General features: G+C 37.9%; 1 protein-coding gene across 4 annotated transcripts in view; it reads right to left on the reverse strand.

Annotated features, from left to right (window-relative positions):
* The window catches only part of ZZZ3 (zinc finger ZZ-type containing 3), a 63,878-nt gene that overhangs the window by 25,931 nt on the left and 14,207 nt on the right, over positions 1-23,740 (reverse strand). For 3 of the 4 annotated variants that reach the window (XM_089515472.1, XM_089515475.1, XM_089515473.1), the window contains exon 2: positions 11,424-12,979. In XM_089515472.1, the coding sequence (XP_089371598.1) occupies positions 11,424-12,928 (1,505 nt within the window). In that variant the 5' untranslated portion in view covers positions 12,929-12,979. Of the gene's footprint in view, positions 1-11,423; positions 12,980-13,434; positions 13,503-23,740 lie in introns of those variants that run through there. The other variant, XM_089515474.1, reaches the window with a different exon arrangement.

Consider the following 23,740-nt stretch of genomic DNA (forward strand, 5'->3'; position numbering starts at 1 on the left):
GAAACTCCCTAGTTTGATCAGTCATTCCCTCCAAAGTGAGAGGAGCAACCTAGGAGATTGGAAAACATGTTCAGTTTTTGACTGTAAGACATTTCTGAGAGAGGGACAGAAAACCTGGGAAGAGGGACTGGTCAGGAACAGAGAACAAAAGTCTACGACTGCTATCCATCTGGTACAGCATACAGCATGACAGAAGTTCCATATTAATGCTTACACAGAGGGCTCTGAGCACAGAATTTGTTGAAGCCACCTCTTGAGGCAACTGCATATCTTTTGTCAGAGTACTCACTATAACATTCACCCTGCTCCGAGACATGTATGATGCATTAAAAATGATTGGAAATCTTTTAGATTTTTATCTTGTCTTAAAATTAAAAACATTATACAACTTCTACCTTGCATTCAAATTTCTACAGTGGTTTTCAAAATGAGAATCAGAATCAGAAAATCAATTTCTCAGTAGTTCCAGTAATTTCTGCTGCACTATTGTAGTTTTAGTATTCCATCATGCAACTTTGCTTTTTACAACAGTAATCCTTCTGCCAAAAAAGCCAACAGCCCAACTATGCCATAAACTCGTTTCATTGCACTGATAATTTCATATTGCCCCAAAGGCCAATTAACCATTTTCAGCACTGCGGGTACCAATGGCCACAATGCTCAGCCCTAAAGGACCGTATCACATATACGATATTATCAGACCTCCGGATACTGGAATTATCCTCATAACCTACAGGGGAACGAGACATTTTTGAAACAGTTTGCTGCTGTGCAAACAGTGTCTGCTACTACATAAGCAATAACAGTTGTCTCTTAACTACTGTTTTATGGATTGCACCTTTTTTTTAGATAGATGGAAAGATAATAGTTTCACACTAAAAGAAAAATACAAACCCTCTAATTACTATGACATAGTTCTGCTGATTTTAATATTTTGGTGATTGACTTCTATAACCAACAACTGCAGAACAGCTGTTTTGCTCCGAAAGAATTCATAAGGCTAGCCTGCACAGATTTACAAAAAGTATCTTCCCCCTTACATCTACAGAAGTAACTGATCAAATATTACCACCTTTACCCCTAAAATAATACAACCAGTAACAGATGTAGGTAGCAGGCTTACATTTTATGGAAAGAGAATCCAATGGTTGGCATATTTTTAAAAAAGGAGAAGAAAACTTACAGTGTGTCTCTAGCACTCTAGCGCATTTTAAAAAGCTGAATTTCTGAACACGTTCTCAGAAGTGGGTACATACCAGTGGGTAATTTTGCAGGGCCCCCCACAACTTCTTGACAGCCCCTGTGGCACTTCTTTAGCACACTTCTAGTTTCTTTTGTTAGAAAATCAGAATTTTTCTCAGGATCTACTTCCCCTGAACTCCAGGAGTGGGGATGGGGGCTGCTTCCTCATCCTTACTTTAAAACCGAGATTAGTAAAATCTCGCCTTCCAATACCAATCCACTAGATTTTTCATGGATTATTATGAAAATGGCAATCATGTCATAATGAAGTGTTTAGAGAAAGGCCATCCCTGATAAGGATGGGATATGAAATTATACTCTAGTTTCTCTTTGACCTCTGAGAAATATCTTTTGCAGATCTCTGGAATTTTTTTAAAGAGTTATTTTCAACAGAAAAGTCTTATTCTACTGCTTCTCTGTGCCTCTGGAATGCAGCAGAGCTAATACTATCACACAGGGAGGGAAAAGATCTGTCTCTTCTAAAACCTTGTCCTTGAGACACATTTTGAAGCTTTACTCCCAGTTTTATACCTGGGAGCTCACTTCCTGTTCTCCTCTTCTTACAAAAGGATAGTGAGGCACTGTTATTCAGCTTGGGTTACATATGCCTGTCCCAGAATAATTTCTGTTCTTGCAGTACATGAAATCAAGTGAAAGGCTAGAAGGTAGAGGCATTACAGAATTATGTCTCTAAAGGACAATTACCATTAAGGGGCAATGTGGAGACACAAGATCAAGTGTGAGATCAAGTGTGAGGTGGTAATTTAACAACAACAAAAATTCATCATCTCAACTATTTAAACCTTTTTATCAACTGAGTCAAACACATTACAGTATCCATCATTCACTAAAACAATTTGAACCCATTTAAATCATGTTCTTGTAAAAACTGGATAGAATCATTAGTTTCCAAAGCCGTTAATGTAAAGTCATGTCAACTTGGCACCAAAATAAAGTCCACGTTGTTACCACACAGGTCTATCACGACCACCACACTACAAGAGGGAAGGCCCTTTCCCACATCCTCACAAAAGGTATTACTCCCAGTGATGGGACAATAACAAGTAACAAAAACAAAATCATAACAAGCATAATATATCAGGACTAGCACACATGAGAACCGTTTAAAACAATGGCAACCATTCGACTAAGAAAGCAGCTACGTTTTTTCTTGGTTCCTAAGAAATCACAACAGGCAACCTGGCCAGTCTCATTGAGAAGTAAATGCTGACACCATTCTTTCATAAGCTGCCTGCGGTATATTAAGAATGACAATGTTTACAGAATGGTTGTGCAGTGGTTTGAGTGTTATAGAGAGGTTGTGTAGTGGTTTGAGTGTTGGACCACTTCTCTGTAGACTAAGGTTTGAATCTCCACTCAGTCATGGAAACCCACTGGATGACCCTGGGCAAGTCACACACTCTCAGCCTCAGAGGGGGGGAAAGCCACCCCCCTCTGAACAAATCTTGTCAAGAAAACCCGGGAACAGGGTCACCTTAGGGTCACAATAAATAAAAAATAACTTGAAGGCACACAATATGAATAAAAAGAGTCAACTTTCTGCTTAAAGGGAGCCATAACCCCAAAAGAGTTTATGTGGAACATAATCTAGTCCAAAGACTCTACTAATTTAGTCCAAAGACTGGAAAAATTACAGCAGACAGTACTAGAGTGGGCCCTTGGTATCCACTTGATCCCCCATGGATACCAAAATCCGTGAATGCTCAAGTCCCAATGAATGTAATGGCATAGTAAAATGGAGTCCCTTATATAAAATTGCAAAATCAAGTTTTGCTTTACAGGTTGCTCACCTGTAACTGTGTTTCTTCGAGTGGTCATCTGCAAATTCACACAAATGGGTTTATTCTGCGCCTGCGCAGCAATCCTCGGAAACTTCTGGAATCTCCAGGCAGAAAGCAATGTATCTTTCTGCAACTTTTTGGCGGTAGCCCCGCCCACCCATATATAAGGCCCCTGGTGGCCCGCTCCTCTTCAGTTCCTTCATTCCGCCGCGCTAAGCAGCTCGAGGAACTTCACTAGCATTTCGCTTGCTCTTACATTGGAATCTCTTTGTCCATTCATTTGGACTCTCCTTCGGCTTGACCACTTCTCTGACCTAACGGACTTCTCTTGCCATGGCCTCCTTTAGGAGGAGCACAAAGTGCGGGGTTAAAATCCTCATGGCCAACGCTGAGACCACGAAGAAGAAATATATGTATATAATATTTACAAACCACGGATGCTTAAATCCATGGGGGAAAATCTGTAGCTATGGAGGGTTGACTGTATAAATCTCTGTCTGAAGATGATAACTGGGCTTCAACCACCACTTTATTATCTATTACATTTTTATCTCAACTTTCCACTAAGGACAAGGTTAAAACCAGCTAACAAACTTTTCTAAAAACAGTTTTAAAACACGAAAGCCATTAAAATCATTTTAATAACCAAAACAATTTAAAAGACCAAACTGAGAAAGAGGTGCCTTCACACCATTTCTAACAGGAATCAGAATGGGAATTGACTGCAACGCAAAAGGAAATACATTTCTTGTATTTCTGCCAAAGCTGTTAAAAATACACAAGATCTAATTATCTTTTTAAAATTAATTTCATCAGTCTCAGAACTATTAGCAATTTCAGTCTTACACCAGGGCTTACCACACTAATTGTTATTCACAAGATTTTCATAGTAGATAGAACAAAAATCACTGTCTTAAAATGAAAACTGGTTCCTGAAGTGACAAGAGTCTATCTTGCATACGATAAACTGCAAATAACTAAAATGACTGGAGTATATGGTCATTATTTAAAGCATTTCAAGAGTGTGCATGTACACACTAGTTTATATTCAGTGCCTTCAGATAAGTAGCCTCTGCTTAGAAAGTGAGAATTCCAGAACTCATTTGAAGTAAACAACCATTTTCCTGATTTGCTTTACCTACAAACAGAATTAGAGTAGATATTGTATGTCCTAGGATCACTGGCACTATGGGCTGAAAGCAGTCACAGTTGTGCCTATTCTCTTAAATGTATCAGGCTATTCCATATCAAAATGTGGAACCAAAACACACACCAAAATGTACACACATTCTTCTGGAGGATATCTTTATTTAAAAATTGCCATTACTAAATAAATAGGAGATCTTCAGTAATCCCGAGCAGAGGAAAAATGTTTTCTTCATCTTCAACAAAAAATCAACTATCCATCTTAATGGGCAGTGACACCAGTGGTGTTCTTTTCTCATATGCCTGTGGCACACTCAACTGGGAATAAGACAATGAGTTATGCTTTCAAATTAAATGTGTGTTATCTAAAATGGTATTAACCAGTCTTCAACGTTTTCGGCTTTTGTTATCAGAATATTTGTTTCGCCATGGTGGTGAAAATCCATGCGTTGCAGAAGCAACAATCTATTTATTTATTTGTTTCACTTCTATGCTGTCTTTCTCCCAAAAAAAAGGACCCAAGGCAGCTCACAAAATAAAAAAGTAATAAAACATCACAGTAAAACTTGAAAAATTTAAAAGACAATTAAAATTAGCTAGTTAAAATCATATAAAATTAATAAAAACACACAGTTAATAACTTTAACAGAGGTAAAAACTTTAACTCATTTATGAGATTTGAATCCCACATTTGTCCCAAAATGGAATTCATTTCAACAATCATTGTTTGTGCAACATTCCTTTCTCTATATGTGACGTCTATATACTGATACCATATATGCAGGCCATGAGATAGGTCATCTCATCTCAGCCAGAAGTTTCAGGCAGATTCCTGAAGCAGATAATGTCTAAGCAATCACAGATAATACTATCAAGTTTAAAACAAATATTTTGGGCTGCTAATATCCTAGACAACTATTGATAAAACTTTATCAAGCAAAATACATAAACCAATCATATTACGTGCACACATGCATGATGCTTTAGTCATTATGTACCATCTAACCAGAAAAACAAGGAACATTTCAATGACAGTTCAACTTCTATTGGAACTGCCTCCTGGCTGGTTTCTATTCTACTGTTTTCCAATTTCTTCCTCAAGCTCGCTTCTTTCCAGTTTTCTTTACACCAACTTGCCCTGATGACATAGTAGGGTTTCTTATCCAACAGTGTTATACCACCTTTGACTGCCAATAGCTTACTACTCCATCACAGATTGGCAGAGCAACATTTTATTAATCATGACACTGAATTATCTGCTAACAGCTATCATTCTCAAATTATATTTTTTTCATTGACAGCTTAAATGCTTTGGATAAAACTCCTTACAATACAAAATCTTTTAAGGACAATCACCTGTAACAATATTGATACCATATACACACAAGTATATACTGAACATTTTTGACAAAAAATTGACCCAAATAATGGGTCAACTTATAGATGGGTCAGTGCTGGAAAAGGGAGCCAGTACTAAGGTAGTGACAAGAGGCAGAGGTGAGAAGCCCCTCATATCACAATGGGGCAGGGAAGCAGTGCTCCCACCCCATTACTCCTTCCTTGCCCAAACCAGAGAAAGATAGTCCTCCCTCCTTCCTCACTTTTTGTGGCCCATGTGGCATTCAGCAGCAACGCAGAGGAGCCCAAGGAATGCAGTGTGCCAGCTATTTGGGTCCCTTGAGGTGGATTTGAGGTGGCCATTTTTAATTGTGGCTTACTGTATATGCCTCTCTGCTGAGACCATTTTTAATATGAGCTTACTGTATAAGCCTCATGAAGCTTGACAATATCTTTACAGAGAGGCTTATAAAGTAAGCCACAATTAAAAATCACTGCTGCAGCTATGCTTCACATTCAGTGGACAAAATGGTGGTCATGTTGCATTCTTGGGGTCCCCCACATTGCTGCTGAATGCCATTCTGATTGCAAGAGAGAAGTAATGAAGCTGGGGCTCTGCTTCCATGGCTAGAGAGGCATCTCTCCTCTGCCTCTTGTCATTGCCTTCATGCTGGGTTCGTAATAGAGGCAGGTTGCTTTCCTTAATCCCACCCCCATTTTTGGGCCACATTTATATTCCTTTTCCTATCTGTATTTGTTGGCATTTTAAAACCACCAATACCTTTTAACCCCCCCCCCCCCCACCACCACCACCACAATAAATAGATCCTCTCCTTCTCTTTAGCTCTTCCAAAGTATGTTACCTCTATACATTTTTAAAAGGAGAGGAAAATACTTGTTTGTTACATACCCTTAAGTTTTACCTGTGATTTATTTAGAGATTATAGCAAAATCCATAATTCTGGCCCCAAAACCTGCCGTTCACTTATACATGAGGCCAACTTATACACGAGTACAAACAGTAATTCTTCCTGCACTTTGTTTGACAACAGCAACTGTATTAACTTGGAAATATAGGTGAAGGGTGGTTAAAAATACTAAAATAAATATCTATGACATAATAAAACTGTTTTTCAGTACAACTGTCAACCAAATCTCACAATAAACTCTTAAATTTTTTTAGCATATATGGAGCTATGGCATCTCATGTAATAATTACAAAGCAATCAAATTAAAATCTTGAATCCCATCTTGGGAAAAGGCAGCATATATTACACAGAATAACATCAGCATCTAAAATTTACTAATGCTTTTCTTTCATAAACACAACAAGATCTTGCCAGCATGAAAAATTAGAATCCAAGCATTTAAAATACAACCACCACCACATACTGCAAGGGCTACCAGAAAATCTGTGCATGAACTGAGAAGACCTCAGTTACAGCAGCAGCAAATCTAAACTCTGAGCTTTACTTTCTGAGATTCAAAGTGAAGCTACATTCTCTGTTCAGTTAAACAGGACATGTTATGATGCTTAGTTATATAAATGTACATAGCCATATTAAAATTTTTATTAAAGTATTAGGTCTTCCACTTATATTCTTAAATGGTTTCATTTATTGTATCATTTACAATTTACAATATTATTTAAAATTCTACTCTTTACCAACATTTCCTCCCTAGGCATTCGTTTAGTAGATAATACAAAGATTCTTAAGTGGTGTTTAAGTATTCATGGTTCATACGCAATTATAAGCTTAGGAACTGTATTTTTTCTAATTGGAAACTGCCCTATTCATCACTTTCTGTTATGCACCCAAACCCTCACTCCCTTTTCGGGGACAGAAGTAAGAGAACCAACATGTGGTGAAACTGCCCCACAAGAGGGACTGAGGGTTTTGGGTGCAAATAAGGTTGTTGGGGATGTTTTTGGGTTGGATAGGCAGCCGATAGGATGGTCCGTGGGGGTCCTTGGTGGGCAATGAACCCCAACTTCTGGCACTTACTTACCCCAGCCCACAATGTACTATGGGATTTCTGAAGTGGAATGAAGAATTCTCATACTCTCAGATCACTGACCATATTGGCTGGGGAAGATGAGAGTTGAACTACAATAACATATATTAGGAAACATGTCCCCTGTCCCTGATTTACCAGAATCTTTCCCCCCTTTTCCTATAAAAAGAATGTCACTGACCATATAAGCATCTACAAATAGTACCTATACTGGGTCTATAATATTTACTTTATAAATAACTGTAAAACCCAATACCTTCCAGATAGAGTCAGAATATCTCAGAACACTAATTGTGAAAGCAGACTAAGAAATTTACCAGCTACATAGTGATTTTTCTGGGCAGGATTCCAGAGGCACCTAGACTGATCTCTTTTCTGTCATCAGCCAATCAACTGCAACATCTCTTTAACAAACATGAATTTAGCAGGCAATTGTCTGTAAAATGTATTGATCTCTGGATGGCTATTTAGAGTTGAATTTTTTAACTGCCAATTTTATTCTAATTTGTCTTTTTCCCCCTGTCCCCATCATTTGATTTCCTTATATGGTAAGCTGGTTAAGAACAGAACTACTAACGTTTTTTAAACCTACAATTCTCCATGACATATAAAAGTAAGCTGATATTCATATCTATGGGCAATTGGGCATACAAGATCCATCCAGCATTGTATAAGAACCAAGTAAACAATATCAGTAATTGTTGTAATTAATTAAAATATATCATTCAAGAAATAACCAGACAAGAGTTACAGAGGTGTTACTGATGTGCTTTGGTTACAAACTTTGTTGAGTGTCGTTAGTTGTGTAACTTTGAAAAGCTTAATCAGATGTTATTTTAATCAAGAGCACATCAATGTGTTAAAATGGCAGCGATTCTTAGACACACATACATCTAGTGCACACCGAACACAACACTGAGAACATGTTCCACTGATGAAGTAAGATTCAATACAGAAACCTCACAATATAAACATTTCAAACATTACATTCTACGTAAGTGATTCAGGAGGCAGGGGATAATAGACCATGCATAAATCCATTTGACAGAACCCCACATTACCACATCATGGCACTCACCCACACCCATCCTTTTTTTAGATGTGATGGAAAAGCATGTAGATTCTTAGCGATATCACAGTAATCAAATATGAAAGCAGCAGCTCCACTCAAGATATTCTTTTCAAATGTTTTGGCTTGAAACAAGCATTCAGCTTTTAGGGGGTTCACTGAACAGTGATGTACATAAAAACTGTTGAGGACCAAGTCTCTCTCTTCTTTAAAAAAGGAAAGGAAACTTCTAATCTTAAACATGTATCAGAGATAGTTAGTGCAGTTTGTCAACAGCAGTTTTAAAAAACAATGTTTAAAAACACACAAACAGTAAGCAAAGCTCTAACTACAAGAGGTACAGCACATGTTCTTTGGTCCACCTCTGACTCAGTACAGTGAATTTGAATTTCAAAGATTTATAAATCTTAATACAGGCATTCTGCATAAATAAAGAAAATGTCATGGACTAATAGTATATACATCAACAGAAAATGGAATGTTAAAAAATATGGGCAAACTGGGGAAACGATTCACATTCTTAGGAATCAAAAAATGGATTACTGGGTTATTGTTACTATACAACAGTGATTTTCACAAAATTGTTACCAGGAAAAACACTTTCCTACTCAAACTGCTTTTATGCAAAGCACATTTTCATAACCAGTAATGAACAAATTCAGTGGAAATCATGTGGCTTCAAAAGCAATGTTACATTCAATGTTCAATGAAACCATCTACAAGTTTTGCTTCACAATGCTACGTGAATTCAGTGGAATGTATAAGGCCAATTATTTCTGTTGAAATTTACTGCTATATTAATCCTGTGTCTCTGTTTTTCTTGCTTTTCACTTTCTAACTCAAACTGAAATCTCTGTATATGTGCTGTTCATAAAGATCATGGGACTTACTGGACACATCTACACTGTAGAAAAAATATCACTTTAAGCGCTGTAACTCCATCCTATGAAATCCTGAGATTTGTAGTTTTACAAAATATTTATCCTTCTCTACCAAAGGCTGCTGGTGCCTCACAAAGCTACAAATCCCAGGATTCTGTAAGATGGAGCCATGGCAGTCAAAAGTGGCATCAACCTGCATTATTTCTATAGTGTAGATGCACCCATTATCTCTAACTACTGCATTATCACCCTACTCTGTGCACAACAAGGGATCAATGTAGGAAGAGGCTGAGACAGGGTGAAGACAATACAGTAGTCGCTTGCTATCAGTGGGGGATCTGTTCCGGACCCCACCCCACTCTCACGGATAGCAAAAAATGCAGATACTCAAATGTACTGTTTTCAGTGGCATGCACACCCATTTAAAAAGCTGGGTGTTGCAGTCTGTGGAAGCTCAAATCCGCAGATGGCAGGTCCATGGATGGAGCAGACACACTGTACTATTTCTGCTACCCATTATGGATTCTCATGCCAAAGGATGGACATCTAAGGGTTTTTTTGCAGTCCCAAACTTTGCAGCTTCCATCTCTCAAAATGACAAGTATCATAGTTGTACAACTAATACATATAAACTTTAATTTATGATCATTAAGGGTTTTTAGCGTTCAAGTAACACAAAAATATGAGTTGTAGATAACAACTTTAGAAGAAATTTAAAATTTAGTAACATGGGCCATGTTAATTGGAAACGTATGTACATTAATCCAGGGTTGTGGGGGGAGACGGAATGAACATAAAAAATCAATTGCTCTTTTTGATTAAACTAGGTTTTGTTTGCTTTTTGCATTAATGTCTTAATTTTAAAAACTGAATTCAGCCTATTATATTAATACTGTGAAACACTATTTTATGTATTAGAAAGCTTGATCAAACTTTTTAATGCTTTCTAACTATCAATCCAAAGGTGCTAGGATTTGATATGATTTACATCTTTCAGTAAAACTTTGGGAATTATATTGACAAGTTGGTAGCCTGTATAGGGTAGACTACACCAATGTAAGACTAAATCAGAAAATTAAGCAAAATGCAATTCAAATGTTATGACCATAGCAATAATTCTAAACAAAAACAACCAATCCTGCTCTTTTAAAGTCAGCTGTTTTGGTCAAACCTATGTTAATTGAAGGACTTGTTTCTGAACAGCATTTCTTCCACTATAAAATAATGTGATTAAAAAGAAGCAACTGACACTGGATACTGCTCTGACAATGAACAACTGACAATAAACTGTTCAAGTTAAAATGTTTAAAGTGTTTAAATTCAAGCAGTCATTGTTGTTCCAGTAAGAGATTAGAAAATAACTAAAATAGTCAGATTTGTAAATATGCATATATACATAATCGATTTTTAAAAAATGAATGATTTTTTAAAAGTCATTTGATTTAAACCAATGTTTAAACCATGGTTTAACCAACCTGGTTTAAACAAGCCAACCCTGCATTAATCTCTTTTGCAATACCATACAGAACTGCCATAATAGCAAATTAACAGTTTACACACTCCGCTATGTACACTAGCATCACAATGTAACAGAACACATTTGGCATACTAATTAAACAAAAAGCCCTCACTAAAATTTTAACAAGAAAACTAAATTGTGAAAAATTTACTTCAGCACTAGCTTTCAAAAGAAAAAAGTGTTTAAATTCCATTTTTGCCCTAAAATTATATGATTAAGTAACGTTCCCTAATTATAACATACAGATGACATTAGTTTTACTTTCCAAAACAGAATAAATGTAAGATTCATCCCAAAAGAAATATTATTCATATGGAATTATTCTAGAGCAGGTAATAGAATTTTGGAAAAATCAGGGATACGATTAACAAACAAAAAGCAGAATCCATGGTTACCATAGTTACACATACTCTTTGTTGTGTTTCAATGCCACATGATCTGATTCAAAGAAATACACATCAGGCTCTTCCTCCTCATCCTCTATAGCATGAAGATTGGCACTCTCTTTGGCAGATGGTAGCGATCCAATAACAAATCTAGCTTCTGAGGGTGGTCTACTTAGTCCTTCATCTATATTGTCCCCAGAATCACAACCTCTCTCTTTTTCATTTGAAATAATGTCTGTCTTTATAGTAGATTGATTGATAATCGTAATACCTGATTCCACATTCTTTTCAGGTACACTATGATTGCTCTCTTCAATGTGTCCATTTTCTCTATATGGGGAGTTATGTTTTGTAGGGCTACCTTTTGTAGGGCACACCCTCCATGGTGATGTTCTCAGTGTGTATCTGTGTTCTTGAGATTCTGGTGCCGATATAATTTGGGATGGAATGCAGTCCAATACTGATGGTTCAGGTTCACCTGAGACTAATGTGCCGTCTTGGCAACTGGCCAGGTTATTGTTGGTATTTTCAGACTGTTTCTTTGAGGCACTGCAATCCCCTACCACATCTACTTCCTCCTCAGAATCCCTTAATAAAGATGACTGGATTTCAGAAAAGGACCCTGTACCCGTACCTGACCCATGTGCCTGATTAGCAGTTTCCTCAGGCAAACAGTTGTTCAACTGGTTGTGGTCCTCCAATTTTACCTGTTCTTGTGAATTTGTGCAAGGCACACTGTGGTCTACAAAACTGTCCTCCTTACTCCTATTGAGACCAAACGATGAACGAGCCAATGTGTTTCCATTTTCTGTTACATTTTTTTCCTTTGATGAACAGAAATCAGCATTGTTCCGTGTAGTACTCCCATCAGACTGACAGTCATCACATCTTGAAGCATCTGAATTTCTCCCATCAACCCCATTGACAGACTTACAACCTAAAAGTTCTTCTGATACTGAGGAACTGTTAAATCTTTCTGCACAAGCATTCACCTTTTTAACTTCCCTTTTATCACTATCGTCCAATAGAAGACATCGACAAGCTCGTTTAGGCCCTGGAGTGACCGCAACATTGTCAGATACTGAGCTTTTGTGTTCCAATCGTTCTTTCCCGGTTTTAGAAGGCAGCACTTCTTCTGAACTATTTTGTGTCTCTGAACGTAGGCAACGCTTATTTCTCTTTACAACTGGTGAGACAGGTTCCACTTGTTTCTTTTCACAACTCTCCACAGTTTGTCTCTCAACAACATCCTTTTCTGAAGCTGATAGTCCTCTCTTTCTAGGGCTTATCCATGATTCTCTAGAATTCTGCTGTTTCACATCATTTGTTCGCCCACTGTTGTTTCCCTTCTGTGTCTGCAGAGAGTCTGGTTTCTTCTTTGGTGATTTTGATCTTACTTGTGGAAGAGAAGAAACTTCCTCTGGATGAGCGATGCTACGGTTTCTTAAAGTTCGGCCACAAAAATTTTCATCCAAACCATTTAAACCCACTGTTGATCTTGTGACACGAGTAGATCGAGAAGCAGCCATACTATGGCAAGTCCCTAAAGTATGTTCCTCATGATCCACTCATTCGGAGACCTTCAAAGAAAGGTAGACAAAACAATGAGAAAAGGCATGGCCTACAGGATCACTTAAGCTAACATTTTAATTATACTACTAAAATAATATTTCTACTGCTCTAGTTTCCTTGTTTTGATATCAAGACAGTCATCTAATTATTCTTATCATAGAACTAGATGCTTAATATTAACAACATTACTTACATACACATCAAAAGATCAGAATATATATATTGACACTAACTCAGAAATCTAAAATGAAAACAATTTTTAACAGTAAAGACAAGGCTTTTCTGAAATATTAACATAAATCATTATTTCTACCATAGAATAAGCAAAAGAAGGATTTCTCATGCATTTAAGAAGATAACAAAATTCTTATCAGCTTTTAACAGCTATTTTAAACTTATGATTCAGAAACAGCACCTAACATTTGTAGAGAAAAATATATGAAGCAATGAAACCATTATTCACCACAGTGGTTTCCAGACTTGAGTCTAAGATGTTGTTGGCCTATAATTCCCACAATTTCTGATTGTTGGTCATACTGGCTGGGGCTTCTGGGAGTTGCAATCCAGCAACATCTGGAGATTCAAGCTTCAGAATCCAAAGATACATCAGTCTAAGAGTAAAGCAGTGATCTGCACATACACCTCCCCTGAGATAACTAGCAAATGATACAGACAAAAAAATGATTATTTTCTATTTGACATAACACAATTTGTTCACCTCAAGCAACTAATACAGTATGCTGACAACAAATAGTGTTTTTTTAAAACTTATGGCTCAGCAGCAATTCAGATAGATGGAGGTGTAAAGCAAATAACCTAGAGATAGATTGCATGCCACTATGTAGTCACAGACCATTTCAATTCACTGCTAATGCCAGGCTTCTGTAGAGCTGTGTTAAGACATGCCTTACAGATATTTGTCTAACGTTATGAAGGTAACTTCTTGATGCTGAATCTCACAGTCATCTCTCTTAAGCTGTGTTTTCATACTCAGGAATCACAGCAGCTTGGCTCTTTCCTAAGTGATCAGGATATCATGAGAAAACCAAGACCATGACCATGTGAGGGACTACACCCCACATTTAATTCCAAGAAGCTTTGGAAAACTGGATTGATATCAAAAACCAAGAACCTTTGGAAAACTGCATTGGTATCAAGGGGAGCTGTAGATTAAAAGTGGAGATGGCCTAAAACCCCAAAATATCAGTTTCAAAAACATCAGAAGTAGAAGCATCCTGAACTCAGAAATACTGTGATCTTGTCTAAGAAACAAATGAGGCTATAATGCTGAGCGGCAAGTAAGTCCCAATGATCTGAGCATGGCTTATCTCTTAGTAAGAAATGCACAGAACTGCACCACAACTATTTTTTTTTATACTTCAGTTCCCAATTTAGGTTGAAAAGGGCAAAAATTTGGACCAAGAGCCTATGAAAGAACTACTAGTAGCACAGAATGCCCACAGAAGGCTAAACTGGACTGCCTGGCGCATACCTCCAGCAAGGGGCTGGCTCTTTCAAGAGCTACCAGTTTCATCAATGCATTTAGGGTCCTCTGAGCTGACACATTTAAAGAAAGGTTATCACTTATGGAGGTCTATTGCCATTGCAAGACTTCCCCTTGTAAAGGGAGGTATTAGATATCCCCCTACACAACTGGTGAAACAGTCAAACCACTTGAGGAATGGTCTGTTTTGAAAGTTTTTACATTGTAGTGTTTTTACATTATAGGATTGTAATGTGTAAGAACCTAAACATAGTACTTTATAGGCTGGTGATTAGGAGGACTTTTCTTCATTTTTCTTTGCACAAAGTTGCAATGGAATATTTGAAGCAGGGGGAAAAAAACACAAAAAACCTTGTAAGAACCCAGAACCTCATTCATTGTTTAAAAATATTATTTGGCATTTAAAATGTCTTCAAGAACAGAATGTAAGCCTCTACTTAAGAAATTTTAATGGCCAAAGAAATATACCATTCTGGGCAACAGACCAGATCACTATTAAGTCAACTCTAGATATTATGGGTAATTTGTAATAACAGACATTTATAAATTTAGTGAGAATTAAATTATTTGTCTCCACACTGACACAAACAGTGGTGAACACAAATGTAAAATAAAGTCTACTGACATCAATATGGGGACAATTGGCAGGCAGCTTTAAAACCATTTCTCAGTTTTTCCATTAACTGAATGAAATATTGGGGAAACAGAAGTTGAAGAATGTTTTTGACCTATGTGATATAATAACTTTAATACAGGCATTTCAAGAGTCAAAATTTGATATATTGTTTCATTATATATTATACAGAACATTGTGGACACAATAAAGCAATCTGCCATATGTGTCCAAAGAAAACAATGACATCAAAAACCAGCTAATGTAATCCTTGGCAAATAAAAGAAACAGGACTCTCTTTCTATTCATCCAGTTGAGATTTGTTTTGTATTGCTACAGTCTATATTAAAAACTATACCAAGGAACTTTTGAGGAAGAAGTAGCTATGAAGATTTAACTGATAGTAAGTTCAAGAGGTTGAAAAAAGCATCCTTTCTTCGATGCTTCATAACTTCTATAGTTTTGATAAGATTAATCCACTTTAAAGATTGGATTAATGCTGAACATATAAAGTCAAAGTTTACTCTATAATGGCAGGCCAATTGTTAACTGCTGTCAAGTTGACTTCAGTTTATGGCAACCCTATGAGTGAGAGCCCTATAAGTCCCATTATTAACCACACTGTTCAGGTTTTGCACACTCTGAGCTGTTGCTTCCTTGATCGAGTTCATCCATGGTCTTCCTCTTTTCCTGCTGCCTTCCATCTTTACTATCATTTCTAGTGAATCATGTTTTCTTCTCATGATATAACCAAAGTATGACAGCCTTGATTTAGTCATTTTGCCTTCTAGGGGAGAGTTCAGGCTTGATTTGCTCTAGGACTCATTTATTTATTTATTTTAGCAGTTCACAGTAGCCACAGACCTCTTCTCCAACACCACATCTCAAATGTTGTCCTTCCAGGTCTTATTTTGGTTTCTTGACCACAGGCACCATTCTGATTAATGACTGAACTATTTTAATGTCTCCACTGTCAACTTTACAGTTCTGCAAATTGTCTGTGGCTATTTTTGTTTTATTATGTTCAACAGCAAACCTGCCTTTGTACTTTCTTCCTTGACTTTCATCACTGATTATTCCAAGTTTTTTTAGTACAGTCTGTCCTTCCCTTATGCGGGGGATCCGTTCCAGACCCCCCCCCCCCAACATAAGGGGAATTCCACGTATGCTCGAGCCCCATTTAAATTAATGGGGTTCATGTACGCTGTGGCACGTGTGCACCACGGGCACATGCGCCCATCATGGGGCGCACCGCCCCTTTTCCCAGCATGACTTTCAGTGTATGCTGAAAGCTGTGTATGACACATCATGTATGATGCGGACACACTGTATGGTGTTATCTAGATATCTTTAATTGTCGCTGCTCCTTCCTCCAATTTTCATGCCCCTTCCTTCGAGTCTAATCCTGTGTTACATATTATATTTTGGAACATACAAGTTAGACAGAGTGATAAAATGCAACCTGGACAATTGGAAGATGGCACCATACTACTAGCAGATAACAACAAATGCTTGGAACAACTTTGGGGAAGGGGAATCAGTGAAGAAAGATAATCTATTAATTTGAAATGTGGTGCTTGAAGAGTTTTCTACAGATCCCATGAACTGCTAAAAAGACAAATAAATGGGTCACAGAGCAAATCAAGCCTGAACTCTCCTTAGTATGATGGCTAAACTGAGACTATTGTACTTTGGACATATCATAAAAAAGTGACTCATAAAAAAAAGATGTGTGGTAAGATGGAAAGCAGTAGAAAAAGAGAAAGCCCACATTACAGATGGATAAACTCAATCAGCTAAGCCATGGCCGGGTTTGCGAGACCTGAGCAGGTTGTTGATAACAGTTGACTTGGAGGTCTCTCATTCACAAGGTTGTATTAAGTCCCTTTGATGGCAATTAACAATAATAGAGTGTTCAATTCTTTCCTTTTCTTGACAGAAGGAGTAAAGTGTCATCTATTATTAGCTCTTTCCTGAACTACATCTACAATGATAGAATTTAGTGGAGGATCCTGGAACAGAAAAGCACAGTCTTCATTTTGCATCCTATAAAGATAATTATATTTTCCTCAATGTAGAAAGAATTGCTGGAATGCAATTCCCATCAGCCCTAACTAGCCCAACCAAAAGTGAAGAGTGCTGATGGCTGCAGTCCCAACATCTGGAGGGTCACATTTTGCCTATCTGTTACAAATTATCTCTCTACCTGAATTTTATGCTGTTTTGATCTATATATATAATGATCTGATAAAGCCAGCTGAACTCACTGACAAACTGTTGACATCAACACAGCACAATATTTTGGCTTAGATGTTTTTGAAGCAGAAGATCCTTGATACAGCATGTTGCTGGGAATCCTACAGATGATAGCTGAGTACCATCTCAGACATGTGAAAGGAATTTTTTGATACTGTGTTGTGCTCTGTTTCAGATACAACAGAAAGATGTGATCTTTGAGAGTCATCCAATAGCTGAGGTTATGTATAGAGATGCCTTTAACAGATAGAAAGAGGGTTTGGCAGTTGATTTTGAACAAATATTTCAGCGAGAAAGACCAAATTACTGCAAATTTGTATGAGTAATCTAACCACTTGATTATTTCTATTCTATGGTATGAAGGCTAGAAATGCTCAATGATGTGGAGTTTTTATAAAGACAACATTTAGAGCGATTGTCAGTCAGAGCCACTTTAGCTCTGCAGTCAAAACATGTCTTAAAAACTTTGGCACCATAAATGCTACGCTGGCTGGATGCAGCAACTCCGTCAAAGTAAAAACATCACAAGGAATAAATAGTAAACTCTTATCTGGTAATCTCTTATTTAAAAAAACTAGATAAAAAGAAAATGAAGGAACACTTGGCAAACCAACAGAATGTTTCTGAAATACTGCTATGTGAAAGGTGACTATAAACAAACTGGGGGAAAAATTGAAGGGAATATTCCTGGCATGCCAAAAGATACTTGCTCTGATCTAGACTACTGAGCATTCTGCACAGGAAGATCTGTATACTGTATATGAGTTCACAAAGACCATGAGAACTTTTGGTTGTGTAAAATGAAATCCATTTGTATTGTATAAGCAAGTAATTGTATAAGGAAGTAATAGCTGTTGGATCAAAGCTATCCTCAATTATTACACTTGAAGCATGACAAAAGATTAATTTTGAAGACAGAAAAATATGAACTTCTCCCTCAGCTAAACCAAAGTTATAATTTGGAAAAATATCATAAACATACACTTTTAAAAGTTAGCATTCTTGTTTACTTCACTGGCAGTTTTTGGACATAGTAATCAAAAGTAATCAAAAGTTGTGCAAAGAAATATTTGCGGATAAGCAGCAATTAAGCAAGATCCAAAGAATTCAGCTCTAGTCACTTTTGTTGACTAGGTTCCAAAACATGAAAGGCAAGAAAACAAATAGGACTTCAGACAGAAAATGTATGTTAACAGGAGAATGTACTAAAACAAAATAAGCCATGCTAAGCTCAAATACAGTGGTCCCTTGGCTTACGCAGGGGATCCATTCTGGAGCCCCCGTGTAAGCCAAAAAACGCATAAGCTTGAGTCCCATTCAATTGAACAGGGCTTGTGCTCACGGCGCGGGAGAGCATGTGCGCCGCAGGCTTGTGCACCATTCACTCTCCCATCACGTGGCTTCCGTGTCAGCAGGAAACCACATATGGGGCGCCCGTCTATAGCACGGGTGCACTGTATTTGTTTGCTATATTCCTTGTGAAATTGCTGTGCTCTCCCTGCAAGAGGCCACAAGGGTGATAGGCTGGCTGACTGTTGATTGCAAGATCGGCAGGTTGGCAGTTTGAGGCCAGAGTACTGTATGATGCGGTTAGCTCCCATCACTAGTCCCAGCTTCTGCCAACCTAGCAGTTCGAAAGTATGTAAATGGAAGTAGATAAATAGCTACAACTTCGGTGGGAAAGTAAACAGTGTTCTGTACAATCATGCTGGCCACATGATCACAGAGTAGTCTCTGACAACGCTGGCTCTTTGGCTTAGTAACGGAGATGACCACCATCCCCATGGTCTGACACAACTTGACAACACTGTCAACAGGGAAATACCTTTACCTTTTTATGTTGAGAATTATTACACCAGCTCCTTTTACAAAATAAACCAACCCGCAACCCAAAGTAAAACAGCACAATACCAATTACAGAGCTCTGAAGTCCCAATTTAAGCTTTTTAAATCCGTTTTATAAATTGCAAGGCTGCGGCGCTCCAAAATCATGCAGAGAGAGAGAGAGAGAGAATTAAAGTGAGGCGGAGGAGGGGACAATGATACCACGTGACTGCCAATTGTGCAAATGCCCCGGGAATTGCATGACTGGCAATTTATTCATGTGTTTCCCCATTGAATGAAAACGGATGAGTCAGGGACAAGGCAGCTACAGGAGGGAAGTTATGTTATGTGATCATCCTTGCTAATGCCGCCTCCTTCCCAAGGGAATCGTGGTTTAAAAGCAGTGTGTGATAAAGCCCTTTGTTCTTGACCACACTAAAATTCTCTTGACACAAAGAAACTAGTAAGGATCTTAAAGCTACGTATACTTAAATATATTTAAATGCTATAATGAAAAACTAACCATTCATATTCCACAGGGTTCACTGGACTATATACAGGGCAAGTTCACACAATTTGGACATATAGTAACTATCTCCATGCATATGCACAGAACATCCAGAAGGACTAACATTATGTGAACTGACTGAATTACATGCATTTGCTTCACTTCCCATGATTGATGAAGACTTTTTGAAGCTATCATAATCATGGAGATACATGGCCAAACCGAAATCCAGCTTTACTGATCAGAAACAACAGTTCATATTAAACCAGCCATGTTTGTTGGAGTGCTCTATCATTTACATTGATCTCAATGCTGCCCTTCTCAAGAAGCCACCCATTTATAAACCCCATTGTCCAAAAGAAAAGGCTCCTCAACTACTTGGAAGCAGAGAAATAAACAATTTAATTTTGGAATTAAATGTAAGCATAAATGAAAAGCTAGGCTAAAATATTTGAGTGCTGTAAGTTTGACACACATAAGTGTTAAAATCAGTGGTGACAAAGTTTCAGGTCCCTGCGACTAAGAATCTAAAACACATTTTTTATTTATGACCCAATTACATTTAGCACTAGGGGTGCAAACTAGAGAGCCTGTTCTGCATACAAAGAAGCTTTTTATTTTCCTTGGACAAGTACCTTATGTAGAAAAGTTACCAGCAGAAAACTGGAACTGTCACATAAATAAATAAATCTGTTTTACAAACAGTTCTGTTGCACATCCTTCTGCTGCACAGTTGTTTATGTTACAAGTTGCACATCTGTGCATTAAAAAGTAAAAGCAGTTAATGTCTGGCATGTACACACAGAAATAGCAATATGAATAGCAATTTCTGTCCCTATCTCCTTATTAACAAAGACAAAAGCAAAAACGTGTGACACAATAATGCTGAGAAAGCAGCAGCCACCACATCCAACAATTCCCAGTTCCCAGGAGTATCATCAGCTTTGCACAGCCAGTGCTACCTTCCAGAATTATAAAACACAGCAGGGCAGACAACTGCAGAAATTAGAACTTGTTTATAAAGCTCAAAGGTGTAGCCTTACAAAAGTATAAGGCATGAACTATACATTTTGTTTTCATTCCAAGCACAAACCTAATAAGGGAGACAAAAGAGCGACTTTCTAAAGAATGATTATTTTAAAGCTAGATTGACATGCTGTTTTTTTAATTCCAAAGTCTGAAGGACTGGAAACACAGAGGCAACATTGATTATAACAACTCAAATGAAATAATGTTTACACAGTGAATATCCTACATAAAAGACTTTCACACCATGTAATTATAGCAGTTTCATACCACTTTAACAGGCATGGCTCCAGGACTGGAATCTATAGTTTCACAAAATATTTGGAACTGTCAGCCAAAGAACTCTAGTCCTTCATGAAACTACAAATCCCAGGATTTTATAAATTGCTGCCATGGCACTTCAATGTAGTATCAGAATTGTTGTAATTTTGTAGTGTGAAGAAGGTCAAAGAAAGAGGATGAAGATGAAGGGCAACGAAAAGAGCTTCCATTTCTATTCTGAAAGAAGAGAGTCCGGAGAGCACACAGTTGAGAAGCAGAGCATTCCACTAACAAGCAGTTTTCTTTTTTTAACTACCGTAATAATATTCTTCAGACAGTAAGTATACTCAATTCTGTGACTACTAAGCATGCACATCATCAGATGTCAGAACAAGGGTTTGACACAACACAAAGGAGTAAAAGGTTTTATGCATAACAATACAGAGAACATAAAAAAAAACACCCAACAACTATCATGTACATACATTTTCGCAGAAGGAGGCCAGAATAGAAGAAGCTAAATAATGGGAACTACTTGTAGCAGTTTGCTATGAACAAAGATAACACAAAGTTCAACAGTTGGCTAATTAGGGACAAAATCTGATTCCCTGATGGATGCCATCTAGCTTCAGCTATATTTCATGCCTGCAAGTATGCACCCTTTATCTCCTTGTCTGGAGAAACAAGATAAGCTTAGCCTAATTAATAAAGAAGCAGGTATGAACAAGATTGACTAACTCTAAGGTGCTGCCCCATTGGACATTCCTGGGAACTTTGTTCCCCACATCAGAGGGAGGTGACTGCAACCACATCAGGATATTTAATCTTGAATTCAAGGAAAGCTGGCATGTATCACAATGTAATACTATGTAAGAAGTTGCATAAAAAACATTAAGTGTATACCTCAATCATGGGCAGGTGGATAGCACCAACCAGTCCAAAAAGAGAAGAGTAAGGCATGTTGTTTTCAGCTCAGTTGCATTGTATAACGAATATACACCCTATACAATGTGGTACATCCTAAAAATGCCACATTAATTTCATATTCCTCCATCCAAGTTGCTTGTATTCCTGCTGCCTGTTAAAAAGAGCCAAAGACAATATTGGCATTTATCCATGTTGAAAATACATACCTGGCCCTTAACTTCCAACCCCTTTTAAAAAGTGACTCAAGGATAAACTTACTACAGTTGTCCCTCCATATTCGCTAGGGTTAGGGAAACAAGACCCCCGTGAATATGGAAAAAACGCAAATAACAAAAACAGTGTTTTTACCTGAGAGGACACCTCTCTAGGAATCTCTAGGTCCTCCGGTGCAACTCTGAGGTCAATGTCCAACTTACACTGACCATAGAATGGCACTGGAGTAGCTACAAATGGTCTTTCAGTGCAACATTTAGTTAAAGTTGACCACAGAGTTGCACTGGAGGACCTAGACAGTCCTAGAGAGAACATATTAATGAAATCCGTGAATAAACAAATCCGCAAATATCAAATCCACAAATATGGAGGGATGACTGTAGTTGCAAACCAGATCCCAAAAGAAAAAGAAGAGGACGAGGAATAAGAAGACAAGAGATGGTAATAAATTAGCAGATAAAAGAAAAACAGATAAAATCTTGGCATGGCATGTTTTCATAAGAAAGAAACTTCCAATGTGCTGTTATCTTAAAACAATACTTTCCTGCTAATAAACATATGGCAACAAATTAAAGTGTCACAGATTTTGAACACTATTGCTTTAGAAAGTTAACCAAAATGTCTGAAGCTGTTCATCATGGCCTCCATGTATTGGCATTTCTGAAAACCTTTAACTAAAAACAAAAAAGTAAAAAACAAGAAGCTATAACTGTATATATTCAACTATAGGTTGACCTCATGTATAAATCAATGGCAGCTTTTGGGGACAAAAATTATGGATTCTGATATAACCCATGGATAAACTGAGGGTAAAACTTGGGGGCCATGTAACAAAGGATGGAGCAAAGGAAAATAATGCCAAACTTACAAAATGCCACCATGCATAACTGTGCTCACCTTAAAGGCTGCATGGATGAGAAAGTAGAAGGGCCAGTGCTTCTATTAGGTGCTCCCAGGATGGATTAAGCTCTCACTTTCCATCAGGGGATGGTTACTTTTTTGATAAGAATTACAGTACTTTGATAAGAAGTACAGTACTTTGATCCATGGATAACTTGATCATTTGGGGGGGGGGGGGCTCAAATTTTTGACTAAAATTTCTAACTTATACACAAATATATGCAAGTGGTAGTGAACCTATGACATGCAAAGTCATTTTTAGGGCACACAGAGAGGCAGAAGGGCAGATGGAGAAGAGAAACAGGTGCCTTTAGCTGCCTCTCCAGGGACAGCTGGAGGGCGGGGAAGAGGGGGAACGGGTGCACGCATGTCTCTCCTCTTTCCCTTGCCCTCCCATGTCCTTAGCTATCTCCGGGGAGGCAGTTGAAGGCCTGGGAAGACGGGGGGGGGGGGGGAGGGAAGAGTAGGAAGAGGCATGCACCTGTTCCTCTTCTTCCCCCCCGCCCCACCTTCCCAGGCCTTTAGCTGTCTCCGGGGAAGTCCTGCTCCCAGAAGTCTCATCCCCCAGAAGTCCCATTGGGTAACACTGGGTAACAACCGGTGCAAGAACGTCTCTGAGTTTGGGCACTTGGTCTCCAAAAGGTTTGCTATCACTGGTATATACACTAAGTGCCAACTACTTGTTAAAGGGTTCAAATTAGCAAAATGTGCCAGCATACTGTTCTTAGCAATATCAC

Source organism: Sceloporus occidentalis, unplaced genomic scaffold (genome assembly GCF_023333645.1).
Source record: "Sceloporus occidentalis isolate IW3139 unplaced genomic scaffold, rSceOcc1.0.p SCAF_3, whole genome shotgun sequence".
NCBI classification, from domain to species: domain Eukaryota; kingdom Metazoa; phylum Chordata; class Lepidosauria; order Squamata; family Phrynosomatidae; genus Sceloporus; species Sceloporus occidentalis.